Here is a 16,648-nt window from a genome sequence, read left to right as displayed (position 1 = left end):
AAAGGGCATATGGACACACAATGAGATTTTGAAAGGGCCCTTCAAACTTTAAAGGGCCCTTGTTGTTTCAATGGGTGTATGGGGGAGCCCTCTAAGTTGAGAGAGAGAGAGAGAGAGAGAGAGAGAGAGAGAGAGAGAGAGAGATCGTCCTGCTCAATCCGGCACAAAAGCCAGAGGGAGATGAAGATGGTGCCCTTGTTGAGTCACAAAGGCCCTCTTCCACAATCAACTTCTAATTGGGAGACTCTTTCTTGGAATCACCATCACAAGGATCTTTTAATGACATAGAAGTAGTTTGCTAGTTATTTGAAACTCTTCAAAGATATTTTGTAAGTATCTACCTTGCGTTTAGATTCGCGTTTGCAAGTGGTGTTGCACCTACAAAAGGAACTCTTACAAAAGGAACTCCTACAAACGGCCACGCGTCCCAAGAGGCTTTAACCAGCTTGCAGCACCATTGTTCACCAGATTCACGCAAGGAAGACGGCCCTTGAACGGCGGTCTACCTGTGGAGTCCCCCCACCCCGACGCGATACATGCTTCCGTTCTTACATGATAGATGGAAATGCTAAGAAGTAAATTTCACAATTCACTTCAAAAAATAAATAAAGTTCATGAGACTAGATTCAAAGTATTTTATGTTTGCTGTCGATAAAGATTATGTCACAGTATCATTTGATGCTCTTTATCATAGAAATAAAATTATTATTATTTTTGCCATACAATTTATATAAGTAAACCTAATGTATACATTTCCTACTTCTTCCTACTCGCTCACCTACTCTTGGGTGCATTCCATAGAAATTCCAATTAATGAGCTCAGGAGACTTCATTGGAATCTAACAACTGGAAAGAAAAACGGCTTTCATGGTCGCCATCATCCCCTCTACATGCGCTAGTCCACTCCTCATGGCTCCCTATGCGCACATTTGTGGCTCTTTCTCCTCCCTTGGTCTGCTCAAAGCCATGGGAGTCTCCCCCTGGTCCCCCCCCCCCCCCCCCCCCCCCCCCCCCCCCCCCTCCTAATGCACCCTTTCTCACACCATCTCTCTCTCTCTCTCTCTCTCTCTCAAAGCATGCCTTCCCTTTCAACTCACCATTTACCACATTGTCCCTCATTTCCTCTCTCCCTCTCTCTCTCTCTCTCTCTCTCATGTTCTCTTTGTATAACCCTAACCCCAACGTGTTTTCTTATAAGCTTTCTTTAAGTTAAGACACAAACATCATATATGCTCCTACTTCTTGAGTTGAGATCTCTTCCAATTGAGGTTATGGGCATGGAAAGTTTATGGAGTACATGATAAAGATGCATCAAAACCCCTCGCATCCACATTATAGAATTGCATGGGAAGCAAGCAAAAAGGTATAAAAGATGCATAAAGGCAAGATCTTGAGCAAGGATGACGAAAGGCATAAAGAAGTGGTTTGGGAGATGGGATGCATTACACTTGCTACATGATGTATCAATAGACTCCCAAGTGAACGAATCCCTTCTACAACACAAATGTATTATGCCTTGGGAGGAATCTAGTGGGTATCACTTTCATTTTAAATAGCGAAAAAAATCTCTCATACGAAGCTAGCATTTACAAATGCTAAAGGCCACAAATTGCAAGTTATACATGGTGTAACTAGAGGAGAAATTAAAAAAACACTAGCGAGCTCTTTTTTTGCGGCCACTAGAGAGCTCATTGGTGGAAGGGCACCTAAGCATTTATCTTTTATCCCTCTATCTATCGTTTCCTCTTCTTTCTCTCATGAATCCCAATTTTACTCTCTTGACCTCTCTCACTATAGCATGATCCCATCTACCTCTCTCCTCCATATACACTCTACCTCTTTCCTCCCTCCACCCTCTACCTCTTTTTTCCTTCTCACCCTTCATTCCTCTACTCTCTAGTTCTCTCCTCCTCATACACTTTTTCTCTACACTCTTCTCTATACCTTTTACATATCCCTCCCACCCTTCATTCCTCTACCCTCTACTTCTCTCCTTTCTATATGTTTTTTTCTTTCCACTCTTCTCTATACCCTTTACTTATCCCTCCCCTTTAGCTTCTACTTCTCTTATCCCTCCCAACTTTCATTTCTCTACCCTTAGTATGTTTTTTTTCTAACTTTCATTTCTCTTATCCCTCCCAACTTTCATTTCTATATGTTTTTTTCTTTCCACTCTTCTCTATACCCTTTACTTATCCCTCCCCTTTAGCTTCTACTTCTCTTATCCCTCCCAACTTTCATTTCTCTACCCTTTACCTCTCTCATCCCTCTCCCACTTCCTTCACCTCATTCCTTTACATTTACAAGGATTTGGAATGAACATAAATCATAATATTATGGTACGTAGTCCGTCAGAGAGACTGTTGTAATAGGTAACTGCCCATATCTTGGCTTGAGTCCCCAATATTGTGTATTCCACATTGGTGGAGACGTAAGGATTCTGGCTATAGTTAGGCTTGCGCTTAGGGCTTGCTCCTTAGATCCCAATAGCCTTAGGTCTTGCCCCTTAGGTCATCATGAAAAGAGCAGCCTCTTCTCGACAGACTCCCAACTCTCCTCAGTACGAGGATGCAACACCAATGCACCTTGAATTTGCTCATGATCCTCCTCACATACCTATTGACCATATGATGTATGCAATTTCCAATATTCTCTTGCAAGTGAACCACACAAAACAGTCCCTTGTTAGCTATCTTCAGAATATCAATACACACATTCATTGTACATATGGGGAGGTTCGTCCCAAATCCTTTTCTGGACTACCGATTGAAGACGTTCTCACCTGGATAGATCATTTCAAGAATGTAGGGTATCATCAATGGCACGATGACAAGAAGACTCTCGAAGTCCGAACACTCCTGGAAGGAATCGTTGCCACATGGTTTGTACAACAAATTGATCAAGTAAAGTTGAATTGGCAGACACTTGAACAATTGCTAGTATAGAATTTTGCCCACCAAAATATCACTCAATCAACACTTCAGCAATTACATGCTGTGCATCAACAACAACATGAACATGTGGCTCAATTTGTAGTAAATCTTAACCAATTACTTTTGAGAGCTGACCCATGCATGTAAGAAGAAATGAAGCTCTATTTTTTGTGGCATCATCTCTAGCATGATATTGCTCGTTGTGTCACAGATCAAGGTCCCACATCGTTTCACAACGCAATTCGAATAACACAACGTATTGAGGGTAGCATGCAGACAGACACAACTCTAGTTACCCCCGGAACAACTCAATCTTCCTAGATCACAATACCACAAGATCAACCGACACCGATGGATATTGATGTCCAAAATGCCTAGTATACTTCTCACCGAAATATAGCAGATCGTCGAAATTTGCCAGAACGTGATAGCCAAGGTTGCCTGAAATGCTTCTATTACGATATGTATGATCATGTTAGGAGTCATTGTCACAGATTGCAGGCACGCAATCAAATTCAACATGCTCGACTTTAAGTAGATGACACTGCAGTGGTAGATTCGATTCCGAAAAACTCTTGAGCGAATGGTTGGCGGGAGAGCATCATTCGCATTGTAGTTTAGCCACCTCTTCGAGCCGCATGGTGTGTTCAACCTTAGTTCTAGTCCATGGCACATCTCAAGAAGCACTCCTTGATTCTGGTAGCACCATCTCCTCCATTAGTCACGCTTTGGTTAATACTTTAGGTCTTTCAACTCATTCATCCCCTCCCATTTCTGTTTTGTTTGGTGATAACAGTAAAGTTTATCATTCACAGACTGTTGCATGATGTACCTTTTCTATTGGATCACACAGTTTCTTTTCTATGTGTTACTGCGTCAATTATTCCCTATGACATTAGGGTGTGATTGGTTTATTCGGCAAGGAGCATGTCTTCATTTTGATTCTCTCACTCTTGTTCTTCCTAATGGCTTACCTATTCCCTTCATCTACTCACCCCAAGTCCCAAATTTTGTAAATACACAATACACATCCTTAGACACCGTCACACCCACTCAAGACATCCGAAAGCTACTCAAAGGCTTTCCGTCCTTATTTCATAAAAAGTCAAAAATTAATATCATCAACCTTCCTCTTCATCATTCAGTTAGAACAGACCAATCAGCTCCTATTAAAATGCCCATTCGTAGACGATCACCCAAAGAAATTTCCCGCATCAATGAAGTCATAAGCTGATATGTTGGCAAAAGGCATTATCATTCCCTCTCATAGTGACTGGGGATCCCAGCCACATTTTTCGTAAAGGTGATGGCTCTTATAGATTTTGTGTGGATTTTCAACCCATCAATAAGATAACCCTACATGATTTCTGTCCTCTTCCCCGTCCGGACGTTCTGCTAGATCAAATAGGTCATTCAAAGTACTTCACATCCCTAGATTTAGCTTTTGGCTATTGGCACCTCTACATCCTAAAGATGCACATAAAGCTGCTTTTCGAACACCCTGTGGTCTCTATCGATTCACTCTGATGCCATTTGGCTTGTTGGATGCGGGGAGCACTTTTCAAAGGACATCAAATAACATATTTTCCGATCTTATACAAGATAAGGTGGTAGTAGTCTATCTTGATGACATCCACACTCAAACATGGGAACAACATCTTCAAGTACTCAAAGATGTACTTCAACGGATACAAAATTATAACTTGCAGCTGCAGTTGAAAAAGTGCAAATGGGGCACCACCAAATTGAAATTTCTAGGCTTCGTCATACCTAAGGAAAGTATTCGAGTAGATCCTGCTAAGGTAAAAGCTATTGAAGTCTCTCCTACTTTGGAAATGTCAAAGCATTGCAAAGCTTTTTAGATATGGTGACTTTCTCGCTACGGTTTGTCCCTAATCTAGCCCAACTTACATACCCTGTTTTCCTTCTCCTACAAAAGACCACATCATACACATGGAGTAGGGCAATGCCATGTCAATCCAGCTTCAATACTCTGTAACACGCCATTAAGGAGTCAGCTTGTTGTCTCATCAAGATTTCTAGAAACCGTTTTTGTTGCAGACAGGTGCTTCTAATCATGGGCTTGGTGCTACACTTCTACAACAAGACACCCCTGGTCAGTGTAAACCCATCTCATTCATTAGTAGATCTTTGATTAAGGCAAAGGGTAACTATTCAACCACTAAAAAAGAACTCTTGGCTATTGTCTGGGCTTTTACTAAATACCATGAATATCTTCATGGAACCATTGTCACAATCGAGACAGATCATCAACCCATCATCTTTTTGCTACAAAAATCTCATCCCCTTGGTCGCCTACTTAGATGGGTTCTCGCTTTACAAGAATACACATTTATTGTCCGCTATAAGAAAGGTATAACCAACTACATAACCGATGGTTTATCCCACAGTCAAGAGTTTCATAATGCCCATCTGTCACACGATGAACTCCCTGTCACACTAAGACAACTCGCACATCTACAACAACAAGACCCAGCTATTCAAGTCATCACGCAAAAGCTCAAAAACTCCCATCTAGATTCTCATCACAACCGCTTTACAATTGGCAAAAATGTCCTATACTACAACCAAGTAGGTCACAGTCCAAGAATTTACGTTCCACAAGCCTTCTAGGATCATTACATCGACTATTATCATGCTCATCTCTTATCAGGCCACTTGGGTTTCCATAAGGTATTGGCAAAGTTAAGAAATCACTACTACTGGCCCTAGATGCATCCTACAATATCTCAGAAGCTACAAGCTTGCCACACATGCCAAGCTATCAAGACATAGAAGCAGAATGTTGGCTATTTAACACCCACACAGGTCACAACTCCTTTTGAATTGATCGAATGGGACTTGATGGGCCCTTTCCCAACATCTGTATCAGGTAATCGCTACATCCTAGTTATCACTGAGTACTTAACTAGGTGGTGTGAAGCAGCTCCACTTCCTGATAGCACTGCTTCCACAATGGCCTCAGCCCTCTTCAACAAAGTAGTCTTCTAATCCACAAAAATTGCTTTTTGACCAAGGTACGCAATTTACCAGTGAAGTTTTAAAATTTTTAACCTCATTCTTGAGAGTCCAATAGGTGTTTACCTCACCATATCATCCTCAGACAGATGGCCTCACAGAACGACTCAAAAAACTATCAAAGAAATTATGTCCTCGAACGTGGATCTTCTGCACCAGAACTGGGACCGTATTTAACCCTATGCAATATATGCATATAATACCTCCGTAAAAAATTCAACACGCATCAATCCTTTCAGAGATCTTTGTGGTAGAAATCCTCGCCTTCCCCTTGAGATCCATATCTTATCTACCCCACCTACTAGGCAGGATGCCATTGATTGGTATGCACCTACAAAGACAATGCTCTAGTCCTTCTTTATTGGCCTCTATGACGCCCAGGTCTTTGCGAATCTTTCATGCATAGATGGCTTGGACCATACAAGGTGCTCCAGCAACTCAAGGAGAATACATATCGACTACAAAGGCTTAGCAATCAAGCCATCACTACATCTCATGTATCTAGAGTAAAACCTTACTTCCCAACCCCATCTAATCATCATGCCTCTGAAGTGAACGAGGTGCTAGTCATGTGTTAGTCACCAGCTTTATTCACGTCCCCTTAGCCAATAGTTGTCGTTAAGATGTTGTACGACCTTCCCCCCATATGAGGCGTTGGAAGAGTCAGGTCATGTCGATACCAGTCCAAACACTTCTAGAAAGTTCTACATCTTTTTCTTCCTAAGGGGGGAGATGTGGACGTAGTCCCTCGGAGAGACTGTTGTAACAGGTAACCGCCCATATCTTGGCATGTATGAGAGAATCCTAATAAGGGAAGTGAACTTGCCAATTCAAGGCAGCTTGAATCCACAATACTGTGTATTCCCAATATGTTTATCCACCAATTTAGTTTGAACAATCACCTATTTTGTGTGTGTGTGTGTGTGTGTGTGTGTGTGTGTGTGTGTGTGTGTGTGAGAGAGAGAGAGAGAGAGAGAGAGAGGGGGGGAGAGGGAGGAAAGAAATAAAACAAGATTGTGTAAGAGGTGGAGAGAGAGAGAGAGAGTGAATGCAATTTGAGGACGAGAGAGGAGGGAGGTTGGAAGTTGGTGGTGCAACTTGAAGGAACAAGATAAGGTTACATGACTCAAAGGAAGGGACGCTTGCCATTGATGGTAGAGGTGGCATCCAGGGACTTAATAATCAAGTGATCACGTGAATTTTTTTGTAATTACCATGTGGTATTATCATATTCACATAATTATACTTTACATGATCACATTTAAACCGATGAATGGTGACCTGATAACCCACCAAAAGCCCGTCAAGCTATTATTCTTTTGTGGTGGGTCCATAGAAATATGACAAAAAACGACGAATGAGCCTGCCAAGATATAGAAAATACCGGTTTAGGGTGGTTTTTGCGGACAAAATAGAAAGTTTACGTGAACATTTGATGTAATCAAGTGTTTTAAAAGATAATCACTCAATGTTATTAACATGTTCACGTGTTTATGATCACATTAATGAAATCCTTGGCGACATCAGATGACATCTAATGGTAGTGAGCGACAAGGTCTTGTTTATGCATCACACATATGGGCCTTTATAAAATGGACTTTGAGAAGGAAAGGTCACTAAAAAATACGTAAGATAGCAAGTGAATTGAACATAAGGGTTAATCATTTCTTATAGAGCTACAAACAATATTCAAACAAGGAGTTTTGAATTTGACATAGTAAAAATATTGAAATGTAAGAATACTTTTATTATAAAGTAAAAATATTGATACATAAGAATACTTTTATTATAAACAGTGTTACATAAAGGAGACTGTTAAAACAAAATAATGTTAGAAGTAGGTCTTTTAAAGACACCTTGAATATACACGACACGCTATAGAGGGTTTAAATATAGTTACTCCCTTCCAAAAAATGCTACATATTTAGTGTTGACACTATCAAGATTTTACATTATAAGATCTTTAACAACAATTTGGATTCTTCTCATATGAGAGTACCTTGAGCAATGGCTTGCTATGACGTGGAAATGAATATAAAAGTGAAAGTAATTACATTTTTTTTTGTAGTGTTATGAGTGGCAAATTGGACTTCTCTAGGGCAATCTAAAAGGGTGGCTCTTTTTTTTGTTGTATCCCTAATGTGTACTACTTGTATGAGCAATGTCGTTCACTTTCAAATGAACCAATTAAGAGGCTAGATTTGTGTTACAATGATAGAGAGAAAAAAAACAATCATTCTTAAATAAATGTGAATGCTATTTCACTTGCGCCATCATGATTTTCATGTGAGGAGGCCCCTGAGTCAAAGAGACCCTCTTCCACAATCGACTCTGAAGTAGAAGACTCTTGTTTGGAATCACTATCACAAGGATCTTTTAATGATGTAGTAGTAGTTTGCGAGCTATTTGAAACTCTACTTAGCTTTTCTTGCTCTTCAATGATGTTTTGTAAGTATCTACCTTGCGCCTCGATTCGCATTTGCAATTGGCGTTGCACCTACAAAAGGAACTCTTACATTGTTACATGATAGTTAAACGTGCTAAAAATAAATCTCACGATTCACTTCAAAAGAAATAGAGTTCATGACCACATTCAAAGTATGATAAAGATTATGAAACAACATCATTTGATGCTCTTTATCATGGAAGTCAAATTATTATTTATTTGATGCTCTTATTTTTTTGGTCATACAATCTTTATAAGTAAAACTATATACCTTCATAAGTTCAGAATAGTCTGAACTCATGAATTATAAGAGGGAATAAAGCACTCATAAAACTATAAAAGCAAGGGACACACGAAAAGAAAAGAAAAACAAAAACAAACTAACTAACTAACTAAATCACTTTGATTGCTTCGAAACAAAACTAGATAAAACAAAACATTATTAACTTAAAAATGTTTTCCAGAAAAGGTATGTGTAAAATAAGTTGACGCAACTTACTTGGCTTAAAACAAGTACTCAACTTTAAGAAAAAAAAGGATAAGACATCTTAAAAACTTAATCCTAGAAATCAAACTTCACACAACAACCTATAACGGAACACATTCTTAAGTCCTCAAGTAAGCTAAATATGAAATCGAAAAATGAATACTACTACAAACCTACGAAGAGCAAAGAACCAAACTTGACAATATGTGATCTCAAGTTCACTGCTTGTCCAAACAGGAAGAAGAAGATTATCACCTTTATCATGCATAGCTTGGACAACAGCTATGACATCCCTACTCACGTCGTCAGTGCCCAAGAGTAGGTGCAGGTTTATATAGAGGTCATTCATGCTTTGAACGTACTCTACAAAACCAACGAGCTGAGTTTCTATCACCCTCCGGAGGTGATGGGCATACTCAGCCATGATAAAGGCTAGCAATTGTCAAGCTATAGTGAAAATACTAGAAGCGCTAAAGATCAAAACAACAACATAAGGTGTTATTAAGTCAAACAATAAGTGGGATTTTTAGCTCCCCACTTCTATTGAGTTTACTACTGATTATCTTGAACATTCCAAAGGAAGAAACACTAAAAATAAACTTACTACGATGCAAAAATGAACGAACTTTTTTCATGATTCTTTTGAATGAGTATCCTTTTTCAACTAGTAAAGAAATAAGATGGCAAGATTGAACAACAAAAGTAGATTTACTAGAACAAAGACGAGAAAATCTAAATAGTTGAGAGCAAATGACATCGTACTTAGCTAAAAGAGAAATGTTCGAAGAAATGTGAGGCATGCGGATGATTTTTAGATTGGCATATTCTGGTTCAAGGCGCTTATCATAGATATCTACTTCTAATCCCAAGGGAGTCTGAAAAATCTTAAGGTCTAAAAAGGCACAACAATCACTATTTGTGGTACAATTAAGTTCACAAAACTCCTTGGGATAAATCCCTCCGCCTACAGAACTCGAATTCAAGTACATAAAATCTTGAAAAGAAGGAACGTCAGGGACAAAAAGATCATCTACAAAACGTCTTACATTGCATAACTTGTGCAAAAATATTGGGCAAGTGTTAGCAAGGACAAGACGCTCCATAAAATCAAACTCATAAGTAAAAAGATAGAAATTAGCAAGAAAAACAACACAATTGGTACCCATAGGGATACCAATTGTTTGCTTGAAAAGAGAGTCGCCGATGGTTATATATAAATTGTCCAAAAGAAAATCTAACCAAGATATGATGTCAATGTCATCTACAATCCTGGTGAATCTCTTTCTTCCTTTGTCTACATCTACATTCTTATTTTTCAGCCATAAGAAGTCAAAGTTCAAGGCTGACTTTTCTACTAGCAATGCCTTGTACCTATCCTTCTCAAGCTTGTACGCAAAAACTTTTGAAATAAGAGACTTGACTCTAAATTTAAGGTCCTCCAAATTTAGCTTCGTGTATAACGTTGTAAAGTCAAAAGTTTGGAGACGTAAAGGAGAAGATTTCTCCTTAAGGCTTCTTGAAGAGTTTCAAAACTTTAAAACAGGAATCACACCTACTGAATCATTTAAAATCCAACTTGAATCGGTAGGTACGTCTGCTTCCTTTAGCATATTATTCCACAATTCATTTACGCTAGGTAAAATGGCTTTGAAACAATAACTAAGCCATTTGGAAACCTCGATCAAAGAGGTGTTACAAGATGCAGCTATAAATCTAGGCTTTATAGGGTTCTTGTGGAACTTCCAAACGGTATATAAAAAAGGTAATTTAGGCTAGCACTTAAAACCAAAAGACTTACAAAAGTCTTGATGTTTCAGGATAACCTCTTGCATTGAAAGATCACAATCACTGTAAGTCTGAGAATTTACTTCACCTAACAAGCATTCTAAATAGAACTTTTTGCACGTAACAACAAAGTTATTAGAGCACTTATCTACATAAGAGATTACAAAATCACGATGAAATTTCCTAAGAGCATCACGATCAGAAGAAGATAAGTTGTTCCTTCCTGAAGAAACGTTCCGAGAGCAAGATGCTAATTTCAAAGAAGCTTTCTTGAGGATTACAGACTTCCAATGGGTAAAAATACCTTGAACTCCTAAAGACTCCTCAAACTTTACTACGAAACTAGAAATTCCTTTTTCTATGGCTTTGAGAAGGCAAGAGTCGTTTGTGGAAGGGAGCCTATATTTAGTACCTCTTGAGAAAAGGTCTTTCAAAGAATCCGAAGGAAGGATAGAACAATCGGCAGTAACTACATGACCCAAAGCTCCATTTACGTAAGAAGAAAAGGCAGTTTTACTACAAGGGCAATCAATACTTGAGATTGCAAACCTCTCTTGCTTTTTAAGATTACGTCCTATGTCACTATAGTTGAAATCTTTTTGTCCTAAAGTCTTCACATATTTGAAAGCTACGACAGGATGGTTCCATACCTTTCTCACACAAAGAGGGAGAGCATCCAAAGCTTCTTGAGATCTCAAAATAGAGCTTAATCCAATCTTGTCTAAGTCAGGGGAGGTAAAGATAGTTATCAACAAATCTTTCTTTCCAACCAAGGGATTTTTCAGACTAGGACATTTGGACTTCAGAAATTTGCCTAACAGTACTCGAAGTTGAGTACTATGAGACTCTCTTAAATCCAAATCTTCATAAGAGTAGTTCTCAAGGGTATACAAGAGCTTAAATAGGATCCTTATATTATACCTTTCAAATATTTTATAAGAAAAAGAACCCAATTCCATGGCTCTAGATAGGTAAATCAATCTCCGTTTGAAATCTCTATAAGCAAAAATTCTATGGTTAGAAGGGTCATCACTCTCAATTCTAGAGATTGAATCCCTAGGGAGACCTTGTACTCTCCTAGAAATAGTGTTGTGCAAAACAACTGGATTGATTTCAGGGATAGAAGGCGGATCTGAACGAGAACCTTTAGGAATCCAAATTCTTTTAAACTGACTTGAAGGGAGAACTAACTCGGGTTTGGGATGCCTTCGCCAAAGCATAGGTTTCTTATGATAAATTGTCTTATTTTTACGTAAAGAAGACTTTCCTTCCAAGTTGAAACCTTTAGGGAAAAAAGTATGCAAAGTTCTCATCCAAAACAACTCTCGGGGCCACACTGATTTATAGAACTCTTTAGAGTTTCTAAAATTACCTTCTATGTGCTCAATGGAAAAACAACGGAAAGACTTAAACCCATGTTTTGCTATTGCCGCATACTAATGTATACTTTTCCTACTTCTTCCTACTAGCTCGCCTACTCTTAGGGTCCATTCCATAGGAATGTAATTGATTAGCTCAAGAGATTCCATTGGAATCTAACAATTGGAAAGAAAACGGGTTTCCACGATTGCCATCATCCCCTCTTCAAGCGCAGGCCCACTTGCCATGGATCCCTATGCGCACTCTTGCACCTCTTTCCCTTCCCTTGGTGCACTCAAAGCCATGGGAGTCGGGTTGACCTAGATATCAGACTCTCTACCGACGTGGTAAAGAGTCCCGTCTGCCGACCACCGAGGTTTCTTTCACCTTGACACACGGGCATCTCTCCCTCTTTCCCTCTCTCTCTACTCCACGTGCATGTGCACATTTTAAAGGAAAAATCTCTCTCTCTCTCTCTCCTATAGCTCCTAACACACGGCACTCGTCTCTCTTCCCCTGTTCCTCTCTCATCCACGTGCCATGTCACCCCTTTTCATTTTTCTCAACTTTCCCTTGGAATCTTGCTTGAATCCACCTAATTAAACCCACTTAGGACACCTACCCTACTTGCTCCAATTTCTCTTTTTAATAAGTGAAATTTGCACAAATTCCATCTGCTCCCAGCTTTGCAATGGAAAACCTTAAGCGCAAGCTAAGGGAAGGCTAGTTTGTACCACCTATTTTGAGAAGGAAACTCTATTCACACAGTGCAAGGAAATCCTAAAGACAAGAAAATGCTAAAGAAAAGGTAAAGAACAAGAAAATGTCTCAATGCACTCTCAACCACCTCTTTATATGGACATGAAAAGGCTTTTAATTTTCCATTTCCAAGAGGCTTTTCATTTCTAAACTAACCCTTAGCTTATGCATTTGAGACGTTTTGAAAGGATGTTTTTTTCATGAGATTGGAGGCCCTACTCGCTCTCCTCTTATTATATTCCTTTATCTCACGGATTCCTTACCTTACATCTCAAGGAAATCAGATTACCCTTGACTATTAAAAGGAATGAAGTGGGAGTACTCGAACTCAGACAGGCAAAAGCCATTGACTCTATGAACACACGTCTAACCACAAGGGCAGCAAGCCTCGACGGCTTCATTGCATCTCCACTGCATTAAAAAAAAAGCTCAACGCTCGCAACCATTGCACCCACCCTGCCGCTTGGCACGCCACCTTGCAGTCAACTCCTAGATGGACAGGAAACTCCTCAAGCAGTCTCTCTCTCTCTCTCTCTCTCTCTCTCTCTCTCTCTCTCTCTCTACGACTACAATCTTAATTCGCTTGCAGTTCTCAAGCTTAACCATGCGCTCTCTCTCTCTCTCTCTCTCTCTCTCTCTCTCTCTCTCTCTCTCTCTCTCTCTCTCTCTCTACGACTGCAATCTTAATTCGCTTGCAGTTCTCAAGCTTAACCATGCGTTCTAAGCTGCACAAGAGAATCACCCTTGATTCTCCTCTTAATTTCCTTTAAACAATTGAATCACCTACTGAAAATGGAATGAATGAAAATGGCATAACATCACTTACATGCTCATACACAGATCTATAGCAAGTCAATCAATTATAAGCGTACAAATGCTATGATTTTGTACTCATGAGGAAAACAACAAACCTCAAGTTGCTCTTGTAGCCGTTTTTGTACTTCCACATGTACGCGTAAGGTCTCAGTTAAGTGGATGCCTCTGCATACAAAATGAAATATTCAATACTTTTGTATCCTCTATAAACCTATTCAGGTAAATATGTACATGATTGTGCAACTTACGGTGTGTCGCTTGCAATGTCAGGCACAATGGAGAATTTGTTATCCTCGCCTATATTGAACATTGTAGTTAGCAATTGTAGGTGAATCAAACATGAATTGGTATAAAACATAATTAACACGGATGAAGCTCACCTTGTGTATGTGCTGGCACATTGTTAGGAATGTACTTCGCAAGGCGATATTTCTGTATAGAAGCAGTGCATTAAGTTCATTTTGGTACATAGAGATAAGAATTGTGGGACTTGTTGTAAAACAAATCACTTAACATTACCTGTAAGTGACTTTTTATATGGTATATAGTCAAGCCTTGAACTCCCATCATTTTTAAAACCCCCTTTGGCGTTGCTCCTAATTTCACATGAGGGATATACCGGTAAGTAAAAGCATTTTTTTTCCAATAAAATTGCTGTTCGATTTTTCACGCATTATCATCAAATGGAAGTGTAGTAATGAAGCATAATCTCCATGAATAAAACTAGCAATCGATCATTATCAATGCATGAATTAATACTAATTGCATCTACATAACCACTATCATGTTCATGAGACATCCATGTGTAGAAGTAGCTTTGTACATTGCAATCCGTTTTCCTACTTAGTAAGAAAAAGACGATGTGCAAAGGTTCATCCGAAAAATTTGCAAAGAGCCTTCTAGACAAGCATCACAATTGGCCAATTACACAACAAAATTGATGGTAAATGTCTAGTATGAATTTTGTTCATAATTTGCAATAGCTCTTTGAAAGGGGTAAAAAGCAAGAAAAGGTCATAATTATGTACATATTACTTGGGCAACCAAACTATAATAAGTATTTGGTTTCTAATAAGGCTCTAGGCTAAGAATGCTTGGTCTAGTAGGAACCAAAATATAATAAGCATTTGGTTTCTAAAGCTCTTAATAGGTTAAGCATGCTTGTCTAGTCGTAGTGAATGATGTTAGCTAGAAATGTGGCCAAGGCACTCTCTATGTCCATTATTAGAATTTTCATGGCTATGAAAGTTATGCTAAGGTTACCAAATTAATGGGTTTCTTGCTTTCCTCTCCTACATGCAAGAAAATTTATGGATAGGAAATTTATGCTAAGGTTACCAAATTAATGGGTTTCTTGCTTTCCTCTCCTACATGCAAGCAAGGAATTCATTGTAAAGAAGAAAGGATGATGGCTCACTATCAGGGCCTCCAAGCTGGGTAACAGCATTCACAAACTGCTCATGCAATTCGGACGTCCATCGAAGCCGTTGCTTAGCGGAAGAGCTCCCTCCTCCTCCTCCTCCTCCTCCTCCTCCCTTGGAACTGCCCATTCTCTACAACTACAAGATCTTCCAATTGATTAGAGTTTCGAAAACAACCAAGAGGGTTCAAGTAAGCTACGCAGTTAAGAAATGTCATGGTGGCTGTGGGACTCACCGCTTAAGTATGCAGACAGGTGGAGCGATCTGGTTGGATGGCCGCTTCTTCTCGTCCTCCTCCTTCTTCTTCTTCTTCTTCAAGTTTGCGAGCCAAGATGAGGGGAGTACGTGCAGAGGGGGTTTGCTTTCGTGAGGGCATCACGAAAGCCAGAAGCTTGTGGGCATGGCACGGGCGCAAGTGCTGCTGTTAGAGACGTAGTGTAGGAGAACATGGGTATGTGTGTGCATGTATGTATGTAGAGAGAGAGAGAGAGAGAGAGAGAGAGAGATCAGAGAAGACGCAGAAACCCGAGAAGCATGAAATGAGCAACGCAGCCCCCAGTAGAAATGATGGGGAAGAGGGCAAGCGCGCCTACCGGGAATAACCGGTTGCGCAACCGGATCTTGCCGCTCGCATCAGCGGACCTCCCGGTCGTGCCGGTGTGAAATCAATTAATATGTTGCGAGAGAGAGAGAGAGAGAGAGAGTCAAATTGTCAATTTTCAATTTTCAATTTTCAATTTGTCAACTTGATTTGTTTGGACAACAACAACAACACACAGGAGGCCTCCCCTCCCCGAATCTCTCCCCTTAGGCCTATTTTAGGCTTTCAAAAGTGCGTCCCTCCCTACTTCCTGCCTCCACGCCCTGGTTCCCTCCTACGTCCTTGGATGGTCCTTGGGATGCTCTCCTTTACTTCAAGAGCATCTTCCAAGCATGCTCTTTGCCTCGCAAGTGCCCACCCCCAAGAATATCCCAAGACATCTTTCTTGTTGCTTCCTCTCTTTCCATTGGTCACCTCTTGCTCCCTATGCACATGAGCTGGCAATTTGCCCTTGCGGCCCCCTTGCTAATGGGACTCGTCGATTCTACCTCCAACGAAAAGTTCCATACTTGATAAATATGGGAATGAAGCTAAGGGCTTATATTTTTGATGTGGGAGGAATTTTGTTTCTCTTTTCTCTTTTTTTGGGTTTTTATTTTTGTGGGAAAAGGGGGGGGGGGGGGGGGGGGGGGGAGTTATCCACTTTGGTAATTTTGATCAATTTGTCTGAGGCTCCTAGTAGGTGGGATCAATTTTGAACCCATTTTTTTTTAAATGGAAATCTTGGGAGATACTTTGATTTTAAATTGAAAGAGGAAAAGGGAATGGCATGTGAAGACATCAAGTGGAGAAAAGAGAGAAAAACAAAGAGAGATATCTATGCACAAGTGTAAAAGAGAGAGAGAGAGAGAGAGAGAGAGAGAGAGAGAGAGAGAGAGATTTTTCGATTGTTGCGTGATAGACGAGGGAGTCTGGAAGAGCTGGAGGAGCTTATGGTCCCTTATTTGTATGTCAGGTAGGACAAGAGCGACAGCTTTTACAGAAGGCCTATATGGAGGTAGA

The 16,648-nt window shown here is 39.9% G+C and overlaps 1 protein-coding gene across 2 annotated transcripts; it reads right to left on the bottom strand.

Moving 5' to 3' along the window:
- Positions 1-7,895: 7,895 nt before the first annotated feature.
- LOC147423837 (myb family transcription factor PHL7-like) lies at positions 7,896-15,712 on the bottom strand. Of its 2 annotated transcripts, none has more exons than XM_086501741.1 (7): positions 15,281-15,712; positions 15,042-15,177; positions 14,144-14,220; positions 14,005-14,056; positions 13,873-13,921; positions 13,720-13,789; positions 7,896-8,469 (listed from the first exon to the last, which is right to left on the bottom strand). In XM_086501741.1, exons 2-7 carry the CDS (start codon positions 15,172-15,174, stop codon positions 8,212-8,214), a joined length of 639 nt encoding a protein of 212 aa, XP_086357867.1. In that variant the 5' UTR covers positions 15,175-15,177; positions 15,281-15,712; the 3' UTR covers positions 7,896-8,211. The 2 variants fall into 2 exon arrangements, with proteins under 2 accessions (XP_086357867.1, XP_086357866.1); XM_086501740.1 differs by having other exon boundaries at positions 15,042-15,183; positions 15,281-15,708.
- Between the last annotated feature and the right edge of the window lie 936 nt (positions 15,713-16,648).

The sequence above is a fragment of the Adiantum capillus-veneris genome, chromosome 26 (assembly GCF_014529385.1).
Source record: "Adiantum capillus-veneris isolate H3 chromosome 26, ASM1452938v2, whole genome shotgun sequence".
NCBI lineage: Eukaryota > Viridiplantae > Streptophyta > Polypodiopsida > Polypodiales > Pteridaceae > Adiantum > Adiantum capillus-veneris.
This window is presented reverse-complemented; position numbering and strand designations above follow the sequence as displayed.